Below are 16,192 nucleotides of genomic sequence, written 5' to 3' on the forward strand. Positions count from 1 at the left end.
TTAGGCTACACTAAAGGTGGCCATACACTGGTCGATTTGCCATCAGATTCGACCAACAGATAGATCCCTCTCTGATCGAATCTGATCAGAGAGGGATCGTATGGCCACCTTTACAGCAAACAGATTGTGAACCGATTTCAGCCTGAAACCGTTCACAATCTGTTGTGGTGGTGCTGCTGCTGCTGCCCCCGCCCGCCCGCATACATTACCTGCTCCGCCGGCGCGACTCCAGTCCCCCGGTCACCGCTGCTCTGTCTGCGCTCTGGTCTCCAGGTCCGGCATGCCTCACTTCTTCTAGCTCGGCAGGAAGTTTAAACAGTAGAGGGCGCTCTACTGTTTAAACTTCCTGCCGGGCTAGAAGAAGTGAGGCATGCCGGACCTGGAGACCAGAGCGCAGACAGAGCAGCGGTGACCGGGAGACTGCAGTCGCGCCGGCGGAGCAGGTAATGTATGCGGGCTCTATTGCGTCGGTCGTCGGGCACTCGAACGCCGCTAGCGATGCGCTCTTTACCCGCGGGCGATCGACGGTTATTTTCCGCACGGCACGATCGACGGGATCGGACGAAATGGATCGAAATTCGGCGTGTAGCGTGAACGATTGGCAGCAGATTCGATCCCAGTGATCGAATCTGCTGTCGAAACGGGCGCAAATCGGGCCAGTGTATGGCCTGCTTTAGAGTCTGTTTCCACTGCATGCAGATTGGATGCAGAAAAACTGACTCCAATGAATGTCTATGGGCCTGTTTCCACTAAACGCAATTTTTCTGATTCAGATTTTCCCATAGGCATTCATTGGAGTCAGTTTTTCTGCATCCATTCTGCATCTAATCTGCGTGTAGTGGAAATAGGCCCTAACCCTTACCACTCTCCTGATCATTACTAAGTAACTTACCACAAACTGGTACAAAGCACTAACCTCAACCCTTAAACCCAGCCATCATTTTACCCTTCAATAAGTAACTTACTTGTGCAATAAAGTACACAGGGGAACCAAAAGTGAGAGGCATGTGGTAGCTGCCATATTTAAAGGGGTTCTGTAGCCCAATATAAAAACAAAAAGTGTCACTTACCTGGGGCGTCTAACAGCCACCTGCAGATATCCTGTGCCGCGCCGTCCTCTACGATCCTCCATTCACCGTCGCTGGTCACCATCGTTGGTCACCGTCCAATTATTTGTCTAACTGGACGAATGTCATTGCGGCTGCGTTCCCGCTCGAGTCTCCGGGAGCTTACTGTGCAGACGCAGTATGAGAAAACTTCGCACTGCACCTGCGCAGTAAGCTCCTGGAGACTCGAGCGGGAGCGAGGACGCACGTGGCCCAGGACACGCAGCTGCAGTGCTATTCGTCTAGTTAGATGGATAATTGGACGGTGACCCGCGGTAGGGAACAGAGGATTTTGGAGTGACGGCGTGGGACAGGATATCTGCAGGGGGCCATTAGAAGTCCCAGATAAGTAACACTTTTTGTTTTTATATAGGGCTACAGAACCCCTTTAATTCCTTTTAAACAATACCAGATCCCTGGCATCCTTTCTGATCTCTTTGGCTGCAGTATCGTCTGAATCACAGACCTGAAACAAGCATGCATCTAATCTAGTCAGACTTCAGTCCGGGGTCTAAGACTAAAATAGTTAGAGGCAGAGGATCAACGGAACAGCCAGGAAATTTGCATTTTATAAAAGGAAATAAATATGTCAGTCTCCAATTGTCTCTCATTTCAGGTGTGCTTTAAGTTAAAATACCCATTGTTCAGCCTCTGTGCTGAGCAGACCTGCGCCAAGTTGGTGCGAAAGCTTCTGTGCCTAGACCAGGCATGGGCAAACTCGGCCCTCCAGCTGTTAATAAACTACAAGTCCCACAATGCATTTGCCTTTATGATTCATGACTGTGGCTATCAGACTCCTGCAATGCATTGTGGGACTTGTAGTTCCTTAACAGCTGGAGGGCCAAGTTTTCCCATGCCTGGCCTATAACATACATCCACGTGAATACTCAATTGGGCCATTTCACCATAGCTTAATTTAAATGCTTCAGGCATCCCATTCATACCTACAGAGCACTGGAGGCTCTCTGCAGAGATCAATTTCGAGGCCAAATTTATTTCGTCCCAGTTTTCCTCTTTTCAGATATGGAAAGATGACTTCTGTAGGATCTACCACTTATTTTCCTTAGGTCAAACATAAGCACCATACTCCAAACCTGCACAGTAGTATCTACAGTATGTAGAAGTAGTACAGAAATCAGAAGGACAAAGTTCTAGTGTACGTGAGCAGTAGGTACGCTTTTTCCTGCATAGAATTGAGATTTAAATGTAGGCCTCTTTCAAACGAAATGCTAAATGTTGTGTTAAATGCGCCATTTAGCCACCAATTGTCAGGGTCAGGCACAGGGTTAAGCACCCTCTGGTTGCAAAATAATGCAACCAAATGGGAGCGTAAGTAACCACAAGTGTGTCAGCGGTTACTGCCCGGTGAAAAAGCTGCATGTCGTGTTCAGGGCAGGATGCGAATGCAGCTTGAATGCGAATGCAGCGATTGCCACAAGTGCTGGACGATAGAAGCTGGCTGCAGTCGCCCTTCACATAAACAGACAATTGCATTCACAACTGTGCAAAGTGCTAGCTGCTTGTAACAAAAAAAAAATTATGCAAATCGGCCCAGCGGGGCCTGAGATATCCTCCTGCGCAGGTTACCCCGAGCTGAGCTCGGGATAACCGGCAAGGAGGTTAATGTCCTAACTAGAGGCGATGTGCCTGGATATATGTATGTTTATTCTTATCATTGACCCCTGTGGCTAGGGTCCAATTCGGTGCACTCCCCCCTTCCCCTGTATGTTTGTCAGCATGCAGACAGCTTATGCTGGTGTATGCGCATTGTGCACATGGACACATAACATTAGCTCCCTTGTGCGATTGGTAAGATGCACTGTCTTTCCCAGGAGAGGAAGTTGGGATGTGTGCTCCTAATCCATTGATAGGTTTGATGCAATGAATGTGTTTGCATGTCTGCACTATGCATGTTACAGGGCCAGAGTTAGGACACCTATGTTTACCTGGGTACTTCTGCGCAGTATAGGTGATTAAGCATAAGAATGCATTCTTCTGTGAACTAAAACCCTGGCTTTTAATTTAGCTGTAGGGATAACAGTTGTGCCTGGATGAGTGAATCTGTGAATGCAATTGTTTGGACATTTGCATGTGAGTGTGCGAAGGGTTAATAGATTTTTGCTGTTTTCTAGCCACACCCCCTTCAGCACCTCCCTTTCCCTAATAATTTATTTAATGTCCTAACTAGAGGCGATGTGCCTGGATATATGTATGTTTATTCTTATCATTGACCCCTGTGGCTAGGGTCCAATTCGGTGCACTCCCCCCTTCCCCTGTATGTTTGTCAGCATGCAGACAGCTTATGCTGGTGTATGCGCATTGTGCACATGGACACATAACATTAGCTCCCTTGTGCGATTGGTAAGATGCACTGTCTTTCCCAGGAGAGGAAGTTGGGATGTGTGCTCCTAATCCATTGATAGGTTTGATGCAATGAATGTGTTTGCATGTCTGCACTATGCATGTTACAGGGCCAGAGTTAGGACACCTATGTTTACCTGGGTACTTCTGCGCAGTATAGGTGATTAAGCATAAGAATGCATTCTTCTGTGAACTAAAACCCTGGCTTTTAATTTAGCTGTAGGGATAACAGTTGTGCCTGGATGAGTGAATCTGTGAATGCATGAATGCAATTGTTTGGACATTTGCATGTGAGTGTGCGAAGGGTTAATAGATTTTTGCTGTTTTCTAGCCACACCCCCTTCAGCACCTCCCTTTCCCTAATAATTTATTTAATGTCCTAACTAGAGGCGATGTGCCTGGATATATGTATGTTTATTCTTATCATTGACCCCTGTGGCTAGGGTCCAATTCGGTGCACTCCCCCCTTCCCCTGTATGTTTGTCAGCATGCAGACAGCTTATGCTGGTGTATGCGCATTGTGCACATGGACACATAACATTAGCTCCCTTGTGCGATTGGTAAGATGCACTGTCTTTCCCAGGAGAGGAAGTTGGGATGTGTGCTCCTAATCCATTGATAGGTTTGATGCAATGAATGTGTTTGCATGTCTGCACTATGCATGTTACAGGGCCAGAGTTAGGACACCTATGTTTACCTGGGTACTTCTGCGCAGTATAGGTGATTAAGCATAAGAATGCATTCTTCTGTGAACTAAAACCCTGGCTTTTAATTTAGCTGTAGGGATAACAGTTGTGCCTGGATGAGTGAATCTGTGAATGCAATTGTTTGGACATTTGCATGTGAGTGTGCGAAGGGTTAATAGATTTTTGCTGTTTTCTAGCCACACCCCCTTCAGCACCTCCCTTTCCCTAATATGTCCTAACTAGAGGCGATGTGCCTGGATATATGTATGTTTATTCTTATCATTGACCCCTGTGGCTAGGGTCCAATTCGGTGCACTCCCCCCTTCCCCTGTATGTTTGTCAGCATGCAGACAGCTTATGCTGGTGTATGCGCATTGTGCACATGGACACATAACATTAGCTCCCTTGTGCGATTGGTAAGATGCACTGTCTTTCCCAGGAGAGGAAGTTGGGATGTGTGCTCCTAATCCATTGATAGGTTTGATGCAATGAATGTGTTTGCATGTCTGCACTATGCATGTTACAGGGCCAGAGTTAGGACACCTATGTTTACCTGGGTACTTCTGCGCAGTATAGGTGATTAAGCATAAGAATGCATTCTTCTGTGAACTAAAACCCTGGCTTTTAATTTAGCTGTAGGGATAACAGTTGTGCCTGGATGAGTGAATCTGTGAATGCAATTGTTTGGACATTTGCATGTGATTGTGCGAAGGGTTAATAGATTTTTGCTGTTTTCTAGCCACACCCCCTTCAGCACCTCCCTTTCCCTAATAATTTATTTAATGTCCTAACTAGAGGCGATGTGCCTGGATATATGTATGTTTATTCTTATCATTGACCCCTGTGGCTAGGGTCCAATTCGGTGCACTCCCCCCTTCCCCTGTATGTTTGTCAGCATGCAGACAGCTTATGCTGGTGTATGCGCATTGTGCACATGGACACATAACATTAGCTCCCTTGTGCGATTGGTAAGATGCACTGTCTTTCCCAGGAGAGGAAATTGGGATGTGTGCTCCTAATCCATTGATAGGTTTGATGCAATGAATGTGTTTGCATGTCTGCACTATGCATGTTACAGGGCTAGAGTTAGGACACCTATGTTTACCTGGGTACTTCTGCGCAGTATAGGTGATTAAGCATAAGAATGCATTCTTCTGTGAACTAAAACCCTGGCTTTTAATTTAGCTGTAGGGATAACAGTTGTGCCTGGATGAGTGAATCTGTGAATGCAATTGTTTGGACATTTGCATGTGAGTGTGCGAAGGGTTAATAGATTTTTGCTGTTTTCTAGCCACACCCCCTTCAGCACCTCCCTTTCCCTAATAATTTATTTAATGTCCTAACTAGAGGCGATGTGCCTGGATATATGTATGTTTATTCTTCACATAAACAGAAGGGGCCGACAAGCAGTAAAGTGCACTGCTGTCAGCCGTTTGTGTGAATGAGACCTTAATGTGGCACTTCTCTTAAGTAAAATAGCTGCTGCTGCTGCCTCAGTTGGGGCTTTAACCACTTCACTATTGAGGGATTTTTCCCCTTATGGACCTCAGTAATTTTCACCTTACAGCGTTCCTCCATTCATTCACTAATAACTTTATCATTGGTTTGCCATTATTTAGCACTGGATGCCACTGTGCCAGAGAAACAAATAGAGTATATTTATAAGTTATTGGACTTCAGTTTAAGACACAAATATTTCTGGTATAAAAGGGATTTTTTTAGCTATAGGTACAGCTGTGCCATGGGAGTGTCATATGCTGCATCCCTGGCAAATCTATACTGCATATGGCCAGGCAGGAGGAGGAAGGGATATTCTACTGTATCGCACTTGATTGGGTCAATTCCAAGGTGCGCTAATTTGCATAAAGTTACATAAGCCTTGCATCAACTTAAACTGATTAACATCTCATTGACCATCTCTAAAGAGGTTTTTGTGTGACTTCCTACACAACTAAAGGTAGCCATACACTGGTCGATTTGCTATTAGATCGACCAGCTGACAGATCCCTATCTGATCGAATCTGATCAGAGAGGGATCGTATGGCTGCCTTTACTGCAAACAGATTGTGAATCGATTTCAGCCTAAAACCGATCACAATTTGTAGAGCCGCCGCCCGCCCCCCCGCGCATACATTACATGACGCTGGCTCCCGCCGGGATGGAGCGGGTGCAGCGCGGAGAAGATGCGGATAAGATGCGGAGAAGACGCCTGGGAGCCAGCGTCAGGTAATGTATACCTGATCGGATCGGCCGCCGCTAGCGATGCGCTCCCTACCCGCGGGCGATCGAGGGTAATTTCCCGCACGGCGCGATCGATGGACCGATCCGATTTCGGGAGGAAATCGGATCAGCGGGTGCGTTTAGCGCGAACGATTGGCAGCAGATTCGATCCCAGGATCGAATCTGCTGTTGAAACGGCCGTGAATCGGGCCAGTGTATGGCCACCTTAAAACTAGTTTATAAACCATATAGCAGCTGTAAAATCCAATCCTTACCCCAACGTCTTCCCTTGGTTAGAAGAAAATGCTTTTAACAGCTTCAAGAACATTTGCTGCAAGCATTAAAAAAATGGAGCAACTCAAGCTAAACACGGATTGAGACAGGCAGATCTTCTAAACAGTACTTTTACCAGCAGTAAAAAAAAAAGTTATCACACACCCTCACAAATGGTTAGTGTCTTCTACCAGAAGAGCGTGACATATATCATAGTTCAAGCACTGCTTTAAAGTTTCTGAAATACATTTTGTGTTTTTAACACAGATATACGTGGCCTTCCAAATGTTTATATCATAACAGATAAGGAACATCTTTGTGCAGAGCAGACAAGTGACAGCAACCTTGCTGAGAACAAAGCCAAGCTTGTAGTGGCTCAACCTAACCTTAAAGAGCGTAGCAAGAAAGAACCCACTGAGGAGATCCCAGCTGAAAGCACAGGCCTGCAAGACCCTGATGAAGATGAAGAGAGTGCAGCCAAATGCAGCTCCACTGTGCAGACACAAGCCATAATGGAATCTGTCAACTTCCTCCTAGACAATAATAAACCATCCACTGTCTGCATCCAAGATGCAAGCCAGCAGACAGACTGCAGCCATCGTCAATCTGGAGATGGTACAAGCGAAGTAGTTTATATTGGAATTGATAAGGCAGACACTACAGAGAACAACCAAGGTGTCTTAATAAATGAGGCTCGTGGAAGAGAATCCCAACTGCTTCCTCAAAGTACAGAGCAGTTAATAAATGAGCAGAGTGCAGACAGAGAGGGCTGTGAGGCTGAAACCAACACATCCTGTACTACCTGGGATGGAAATCACTATCTGTCATGTGTCATAAACTGTAGCACAACATATCTAGACACAGGCTCTTCTCTTCGTGATGAAAATAAGAATTTCAAGACTGGACCAATTGAAATCACAGAAAAGAACAAAGATAAACTTAATATAGATTCTCTTCTTTGCAGCCAGACAAAGAAAGAGCTTTTAAAGGCAGTCATATCAGAAGCAATTGACAAAACCTATGATAGTTCTGTAAACTGTAAGGCCCTGGAAAGGTCCAGTTGTGAGACCTCAGTAGAGAAGAGACATGTAGGCCAAGAGCAGACCTCTGGTTCACTGCTAACACTTGTTGCCGACAGTTGTGAAGGACAAGTAATGTGTGTACATTTGCAGCCAACTTCGGATCATAAGCTGGAGAGCCAGGAGGATTCCAAAAACTCGCCTCCTGAGAACACAAGTCTTACAAACGTTAGCAATATACAGGCAGGTCGAAGAGAAAGCTGTCCCCTGGGGATAAAGGATGATGCAAACCTTCATGGGTCAAACAATGTAAATGTTAGAGACTTGTCCACCAATGGGAACAGTGGCAGCATTTGTCTGACTGATCCAGGTGATGAACCATTATGTGTAGATAATGAAGATATTAAAAGGGAAAATAATCTGCCAGTGAGTTACACACAAGAAAGTGAACAATTACCTACACTGGAGTCCTTGACGGAAAACATTGAGCTTTCTAAGGAAAATGCCAGCACAGAACCACAGAGTGAAAAGACATCCGATAAGCTGAGCAACTCCAAGTCACTAGTGTGTTTACCAGGAGATACTTCATGGAATAGTCTGGCTGGACACAACTCACTCAGCAAACAAAGCAGCTATCCGCTGTCTAATCCATCAGGTCATGGTATGTATGCCAAAGCTGAGGAGGGTAAGAGACTGCAGGTATTTATAACATAGTAGTGTGACTATCCCATGAAAGAATACAACTTCGTATTTGTGATTTCTGATATTTATCAGTAGAATACTAATGCACTGTATGCCACACTGGAGGTTTTCTGAGTAAGCTACTGTATTTCAGTTATTTGACACACAAACTTGACTTCACTACTTTTTAAAATTGGAGCTGTGGTGAGCTTGAGCAGGCCGCTAAGATCACTGGATGTCTGGGGTTGGATATCCAGCAGTGCCCCCCACCCAGCGCAAAGGCAGGAGTAGAATCACAAGTAGAAGACAAGTAGGAAAACAGTCATAGTTTTACTTCCACTATAAAAAATGCCCAGCCAGCCCAACTTTCAGGTGGGAAGTTCAGCTTTGTCTCAGAAGCTGAGGCAGTGCAGTCAGGTCATTAGTTCTGCAGACACATACAGTATTTAGCCATTTAGTGAGGCAAGTAGCATTACAAAAAAAAGGAATAAAGACAGCATCCTCAGTGTTCACCTGTTCATGTACTTATAAGTGTGTTAAAATGTGGTTCTGATTATTAAAGGAGTACTGTAACGCCTAAAAAAAAAATTAAAAAGTTGAACCTACCTGGGGCTTCTACTAGTCCCTTGCAGACGTCCTTTGCCCACGCCCAGACAAAATGATCCCCCGGTCCCCGCCGTCAGCTGACTTCTGCTTTTTGCGACTTTAATGTTGCAAATTACTGCGCCTGCTGCACTCGTGAAAGTGAGCCTGCGGCGGGGACCAGGGGATCATTTTGTCCCGGTGTGGGCAAAGGACGTCTGCTGGGGACTAGTAGAAACCCCAGGTAAGTTCAACTCTTTTTAGGGGTTACAGTACTCCTTTAATGCACCATTAAGTACCTGCATTACTGAATTTAGCTCCATTTAAAAATATTGACAAGTGACTCTCACCATTCAAACTAAGAGATAAGCACATTACTGCTCAGAACCGGGTGCTGAAGTGCTGGCATGAAGTGCACAGAGATGATAAGACACCAGCACCTAACTACTCAGTACTGTGTACCAAACTTCTTACAAGGACTGCACAGAGATGATCATAAAGCTAAGTACCGACAGAAGGATAGATTGTGGAATGATCGTTCATCTTTAGATATTCACAATCGGTCCTTTGAGATCTTAAACTATGTGATGTGAAGGACGTGAAAACACAGAATGTTACACTGACAATCGGACCATCAAACGATGTGGGCAGTTCCGTAGAGCTTAATGGAAACATTAACGATCTGTACATACAGAAGTTGTTGAGCAATCTTTTCGGTTTAGATCCGCCATGACAGTCTTTCAAAAAAAACGAGCGTCGTTCATCTTTAACAGACCTTTGCCACTATTCCGCATGTCGACTTGAACATTCCTCTGTCAAGATGAGAGACTAAATCTTTTATCTATGGGAAACATTATGCTGGTCATTATGCTGGAAACACACGATGCAATTTATAGTCCAATCGATGTGAATCGGGCAATTATTTCCAAAATGTCCAATCTCTATCTGATCGAGAAAGGAATCGATTTTGCAAAGTTATCGATAAATTAATTCCTTTCTCGACTGGGAGCACTTTGGACATTTACACACAGTACTTCCTGTCCGATCACCCATCGAACGGATGGGAAATTGCATTGTGTGTTCCCAGCATTAAACATTACTGCTCAGTACTGTGTGACAAAAACAGGGATGATAAGCAGTGCAAACTATAAGGGCTGGTGCACACCACAAGAGCTTTTTACACGCTAGAGATTTTAAAAGCTCTTGCTAATGCAATGCTATGGGGGATTTTTACAAAATCACATCGCTCTAGTGTGAGCACTCACATAGGATAACAGTAGCAGGAGCTTTTAAAATCACAAAGCACTCAGAAAAGCTCTTCTGGTGTGCACCAGCCCTAAAAGAGAAAGACACTAGAAGCTGTTAGGAAGGGGAGTATCCAGCAGATTTTAAGCAGGGAGCAGCACATGCTGTAACTAGCTTGCAGTTTCCAAGTATATGACAGTATCGGGACATTTTGAGCACGCTAAAGTAGAAGTACTGACTGTGGATAACTGTCACCTGACAATGAACTAGTGAGATTGCTTTAGGTGACAGCATACACACAATCACTGTATGGACATGCAGCTTAGTTCTATGCATAGTCTAACCTATTGGGTGCAAGCTGCAGCACCAGTGGTGTAGCTAGGAAACTATGGGCCCCGGTGCAAGTTTCATATCCTCCCCCCCCCCCCCCCCCCCAGGACTCTATACATAATTTGTATGGTGCACCAAAACCTGCCGAAGACAATCACAGTATCGGAGGTGCATGCAAGGTGCAAGAAGTGGATAGGGGACAATTTGTTAATGATTACTACTATTCAAAGCATCTATAGAAGTGATTATTATGAACTCAGGAGGACCAATAGAGAGCTAATACTGTGGTTGAGGGAGAGTACAATATTTAAAAGAAATCGTTTGAGAGTTTTCTAACGTGGATCACTAACGAAAGCAGCTTGAAATTGCAGTAGATTGTCACCTAAAAATCAAGAACGATTGTTATAGGTGACGAGGAACTGGGTGTACATATTTTGTTGAACATCATTTGTCAGACCCTAGCAATAATTTTTTTTTTTTTTTTTAAATCCAATGTTCTATTTTTAGCTAAGAAAAAAAAGTTGTTACAGGTCCTAGCTGGAATCCAAATCGTATTCTTGTTGAGTATTACATTAGTGAAAATGAATGAAGGTGATCAGTCACATAGCATGTGCCCTCATGTATGTCTGGTACCACACAGTCTAATTTCTCCAGCCCATTACTCATCAGGTTCGGCAATTAAGAGGTTGGCGTTTGACAACTTGTCTACCGACATCCATCCAGTTCCCAGGAAGGATCACAGTGCAGAATGGAATGCAGTGGCTCAGATGTTTCACAATCCCTCTTTTCCCACAGAACACGTAAGTACATTACAAACTATCACTCACTGCACCTTGCCTGATGTAACCTCTTAGCTATGCACAGCTGGATGCTTCAGGCTGTCCGATTCCCAAATATAAGACTGGTCAGGGCAACGTGGATGGGGCAATCTGCGTAACAGGCAGGGGAATTACATGGCAGTATCTAGATCAGGCTGGTAAGGAAATGGATACATCCTGATCTCACCTTTTACACAGTGTTAATTCTCCCAAACGAATGTAACCCATATTAGTTCCAGGGCCGGAGAGCTCAGACTGAGCGCTGAGTCACAGTACTGGATCTGGAATGGAAACAAAGGTCCGCCAGCTGTGTTTCTGCACTGATCCAGGCTTCACAGGTTTACCTACAATCTGTGTCAAACGGGAAATAACTTGCAAATCGTGTAAACCGTCTATTTTACTGGAAATCGTAAAGAGACAATACGGGAAATGCTGAAGTTGAGTAACATTTTAGTTTTTTTTTAAAAAAAATATAATTCCCAAATATATCCTCCAATAACCCTTCCAGGTCCACAACATACAGCCATTAAAGGTTCCCATACATCAGACGATGATGGGCAGATTGACAGATCTCTCTCTGATTGAATCTGATCGGAGAGAGATCTGTTGCCTGCCCATACACCACAGGCCGATTCCCAATCAATTTCATCATAAACTCTCTCAGGAATTGGCCTTGTGACAGTGCATCTGCTGCCTCGCCACCCTGTGTAAAATGTGAGATCAATTTCAGCCTGAAATTGGTCACATCATCGATCGGGCATGCTCTTAGTACCGATTTTCATCCAATCCACTTATTACCGAATAGGATGGCAGCCTCCATATTCCTCTCTCTTCAGTTCCCCTTTAAAGAGAAACTCGAGTGAAAATGATGTAATTAAAAAAGTGCTTCATTTTTGCAATAAATTATGTATAAATGATTGAGTCAGTGTTGGCCCATGGTAAAATATTTCCTGATTTACATTCTGCCATTTATCACATGGTGACATTTTTACTGCTGGCAGCTGATGTCTGTGGAAGATGCTGCTTGCTTTTTTGGCAGTTGGAAACAGCTGTTATTTTTTCCCACAATACAACAAGGCTCCCACACTGTGATGTCAGAACCATTGTCTTGACATCACACTAGGAGGGGTTTCACCACAATATCAGCCATACAGAGCCAAACCGATGATCAGTTTGAGAAAAGGTAAAGCTTTCTCATGGGAAAGGGGGTATCAGCTACTGATTGGGATGCAGTTCAATCAGAGGCGGCCTTTGGGGGGGGGGGGCAAGTGGGGCGACCGCCCCAGGCCCTGCACTTGAAGAGGGCCCCGCATGTCATGCCCACCATATAGGGTTGCCACGCAGCCGGTAAATCTTACACAAAGTCGGCACCAGTATTATATATTTTTACCAACACAGAAAATTTCCATGCTCAGCTGCCGACTCAGAGACCCCCACCTCACTACCTAGATTGGCTTGCCTCTGGGTCAATTTCATCCATTCAGGAGAGAGTGTTGCCCCGCCCCCTGGCTGTTTGGGTATGCACGCAGGCTAGTGAGGACTGGGGTAGGAGGAGGATTTGAAAGGCTGCATTGCCCATCAGCAGCGTGTGCGGTTGCTGTACACGTCCCTGCAGGCTAGATAGCCAGGAAGGGAGAATGCAGAGATGCGCCATCAGCACTAGAGATGGGAAGTTCGGATCTTTTCAATGATCCGGATGATTCGAATCGGATCATTGAAAAGATCCGGATCTTTGATCCGAATCTCGGATCATTTTGCTATGGAAGCATTCGGGGGTAAAATGACTAGCAGGACAGGAGAAGGGGAGGGGGGTGGACACACAGATAGAAGGGACAGAGGGCAGGGAGTGGACAGAGGAGGGACGAGCAGAGAGCAGAAATGTTTGCACACAATACCCACATGCTGCAATCATGCTTTACATATATTTCACCTATATGTTCATCTGTATACTTAGAATGCAAACGTCACACAGTGAAAGAAAGCATTCGCCGAAGCATTCCCAGAAGTGAAGTGCAGCTGTTTAGAGCGAGTGCAGGAGGATCATATTGCCCTGCAATCACAGTGCCTGCAAAGTTACTGAGCTGTGCTGAGCCAAAAGCTTCCAATTTGTTCACTGTGCAGCACTACGGAACAGACAGCCTATAATGAGCAGCACGTTATAGCCAGTATGTGTGCTCTACACATACCTGGCAGTGGCACCCATGTCCCCTCTCTCTCATCTACCTGTCCCTGGCTCCCCTGCAACAGAGCGATCCATCTCTGCTCTGCTTCCAGGACCCCTGCCCCGCCCCTTTTGCGATCCGAATCACTCATTTTGATGATTCGGATGATTCGACTCACAAAATAGATTCGGATCAAAGATCCGAATCGTTCATGATCCGGACAACACTAATCAGCATAGCCAGAACGTTATTAATGTGCTGCTTCTGTGTGAGCTGGAATGTGTAGGAGAGGACCGGTGTGCCATTGTTTCTGCCTACATTGTGTGAATGACAGCGCTGAGCCAGCTCAGCCCCCCCAGGCAGCAGCCACCAGCAGTGTCATGTGTCAAGACAGGAGAGAGGTCCTTCAGACAACTTGTCACAGGTAGCAGAGTGGACACAGTGTGTGTGGGTGTCTCCCACCATCTCTCTCCTCCCCTCCACCCTCTCTCTCTCTTCTCTCCCTCCTCCTTTCTCTCGCCCCCCTTCTCTCTCCTTGTCTCTCTTCTCTTCTTTCTCTCCCCCTCTCTGTCTCACCCCCTCTCTCCACTCTTCCCCTCTCTCTCTCTCTCTCTCTCGCTCTCTACCCCTTTCCCCCCAACCCTACATCAGCCGATCGTTTCTGTGGAAATCAGATAGAAACGATCGGTCACATCCATTAATGGCAGAATTACCACCAGCCAATTTGATGGGATCAATCCGAAACCTTTGATTCATTCAGCCTAGCACCCATCCCAGGCCAGCCTAGAACCCATCAGTTGGTTAAAGGCCACTAAACCAATATCAGAATTACAATACCTAATGTAATCAAATGGCAAATGGTAGTGCTATTGGCCATTTGATTACATTTTGAATTGTAATTGTTCCTATATTGGTTGGCTTAGTGTCCTTTAACACGTTTTAAAACAATAATAAGGCATACTGCATTAGAGGTGGACAAGCCCATGAGTGTGGTGGTATAGTATATAGCCTACACTTATGGCTCTAGGCCCCGCATATGACACATGCCCCAGGCCCCGCGTACTCTAAGGCCGCCTCTGAGTTCAATCCTTGCTTATATGGTTTCTCTTTAATATTCCATATCCCTAGTGCACCCTCCCATACTTTTCCATAGTCTCTAAAGCTAAATAGTGTACTTTACCATTACTCACTAAATTTTCATATACGATGCAGCCATTTCAGAGAAATACCCTTTGGAAAAACCAATCCTGTGGTCCAGAGATCCATCCAGCATGCTGGAGCTGGCAGCACAAGTGGCTGTTCCCAGCTAGAGAGCACCTCCCTGTGCTACTGAGAGATCAGCTTTGTTGTTTGCACTGCAGTTCATCTGATTTTTAGAATTAGAGACAGGAATTGGACCAAATTCAGCAGGAAGTGCATCTGACTTAGTTCCTAACTGCATACAATTTGCATGCAAGTCTAAATTATTTATGTCTCATCAGGGCTGGATTTACCTCACAGGAGCCTATAGGCACAGAGGTCCTGGCATCCTAGACTTCGCCCTCCGTGAACCTACAAACACTCACCAAACTGCACCACTGGTATTCTGGCCAACCCAGCTGTCACTTCTCCCTTACTTCCCTTGCCCGTCATAGGTAGCTACAGGTGCCCCTTAGTATTAGCCAGAAGTACCCTCGATATTAATTAGCTGGAGGTGCACCCAAGTATTAGGTAGCTAGAGGAACCTCAGTATTAAGTAGCTAGAGGTGCCCCTGACTGAAGGGAGATCTCATCAGTAGAATGCAGAGAGCAGGGTGAGCAACCTCTCATTTACGCTCTTATCAGGGCTCTGCATAGAGAAGGAGAGAGAGAGACACTAGGAAAGGGGAGTGAGCCGCTTTCCCTCAACAGGCGCCTGTAGGCAAGTGTCTACAGTGCCTTATGGTAAATCCGGCCGTGTCTCATTGACATATCTACTTATTATAATACTGAGTGTAGCAGCAGTGCTGGCCACCAAGACAATCGCTATCATTCATAAAAGTGTGTTCAGTAAAAAAAAAAAAAAAAAAAAAAATCCAGGCGGGAAAATACCGCATTCGGTATTTTAGACTTCTGTGTGCTCATTCATAAAAATGTTTAAGTTGCTATAGCACTGCAGTATTTTCCCGAACTAGGCTGGCTGTAGGCTTGTGGAAACACGAGAAGCTGCCTGAGTTGATACATTTTCTCCTCTAGAGACAGCGTTACAATAGAAGAGGCAGCCCCAGCATTCCTTTAGATGTGCATTTTTTTTTTTTAAACTGCCTCTGTTTGCCATGAATCTGCGCTGAATCTGTCTATTACTCTTTCTAAACAATCTAATTGTCACAGCTTAGAAGAACTTCAAGAAATGTTACACATGCAGGATTTCTGATGTGAAATATATCTGAAAACAGGTACCCAAGGGGTTAAAAACACAGCCTGGGTATTCTGGGATACCTTTTTTTGTTCTGTTCTCACTGCTGCTGCCTGGGAGGTCTGTCTCCATTAACTTAGCTGTTATCTGCATGCTTATCGCCGCATCCAAGGAAGCGGTATTCTCCTTACTGATTCCGTCTGCTCTAATCTTTATGAATTGACATATGGAGACATATGTTGAGATAATCACCGCACAAGGTGGTAATTTATCGATCTGCTCGGGAATGTCAGCTTTTCACGCGGAAACAGCTTTTATGAATAGACATTTTGCTA

At 45.1% G+C, this 16,192-nt stretch overlaps 1 protein-coding gene across 6 annotated transcripts in view; it reads left to right on the top strand.

The window, feature by feature from the left end:
• CCDC73 (coiled-coil domain containing 73) overlaps nucleotides 1–16,192 on the top strand; it is a 537,472-nt gene that overhangs the window by 517,516 nt on the left and 3,764 nt on the right. For all 6 annotated transcript variants that reach the window (XM_068261330.1, XM_068261328.1, XM_068261329.1 and 3 more), the window contains 2 exons: nucleotides 6,914–8,326; nucleotides 11,173–11,303. In XM_068261330.1, the coding sequence (XP_068117431.1) occupies nucleotides 6,914–8,326; nucleotides 11,173–11,303 (1,544 nt within the window). The remainder of the gene's footprint in view (nucleotides 1–6,913; nucleotides 8,327–11,172; nucleotides 11,304–16,192) is intronic.

The sequence above is a fragment of the Hyperolius riggenbachi genome, chromosome 11 (assembly GCF_040937935.1).
Source record: "Hyperolius riggenbachi isolate aHypRig1 chromosome 11, aHypRig1.pri, whole genome shotgun sequence".
Classification (NCBI taxonomy): domain Eukaryota; kingdom Metazoa; phylum Chordata; class Amphibia; order Anura; family Hyperoliidae; genus Hyperolius; species Hyperolius riggenbachi.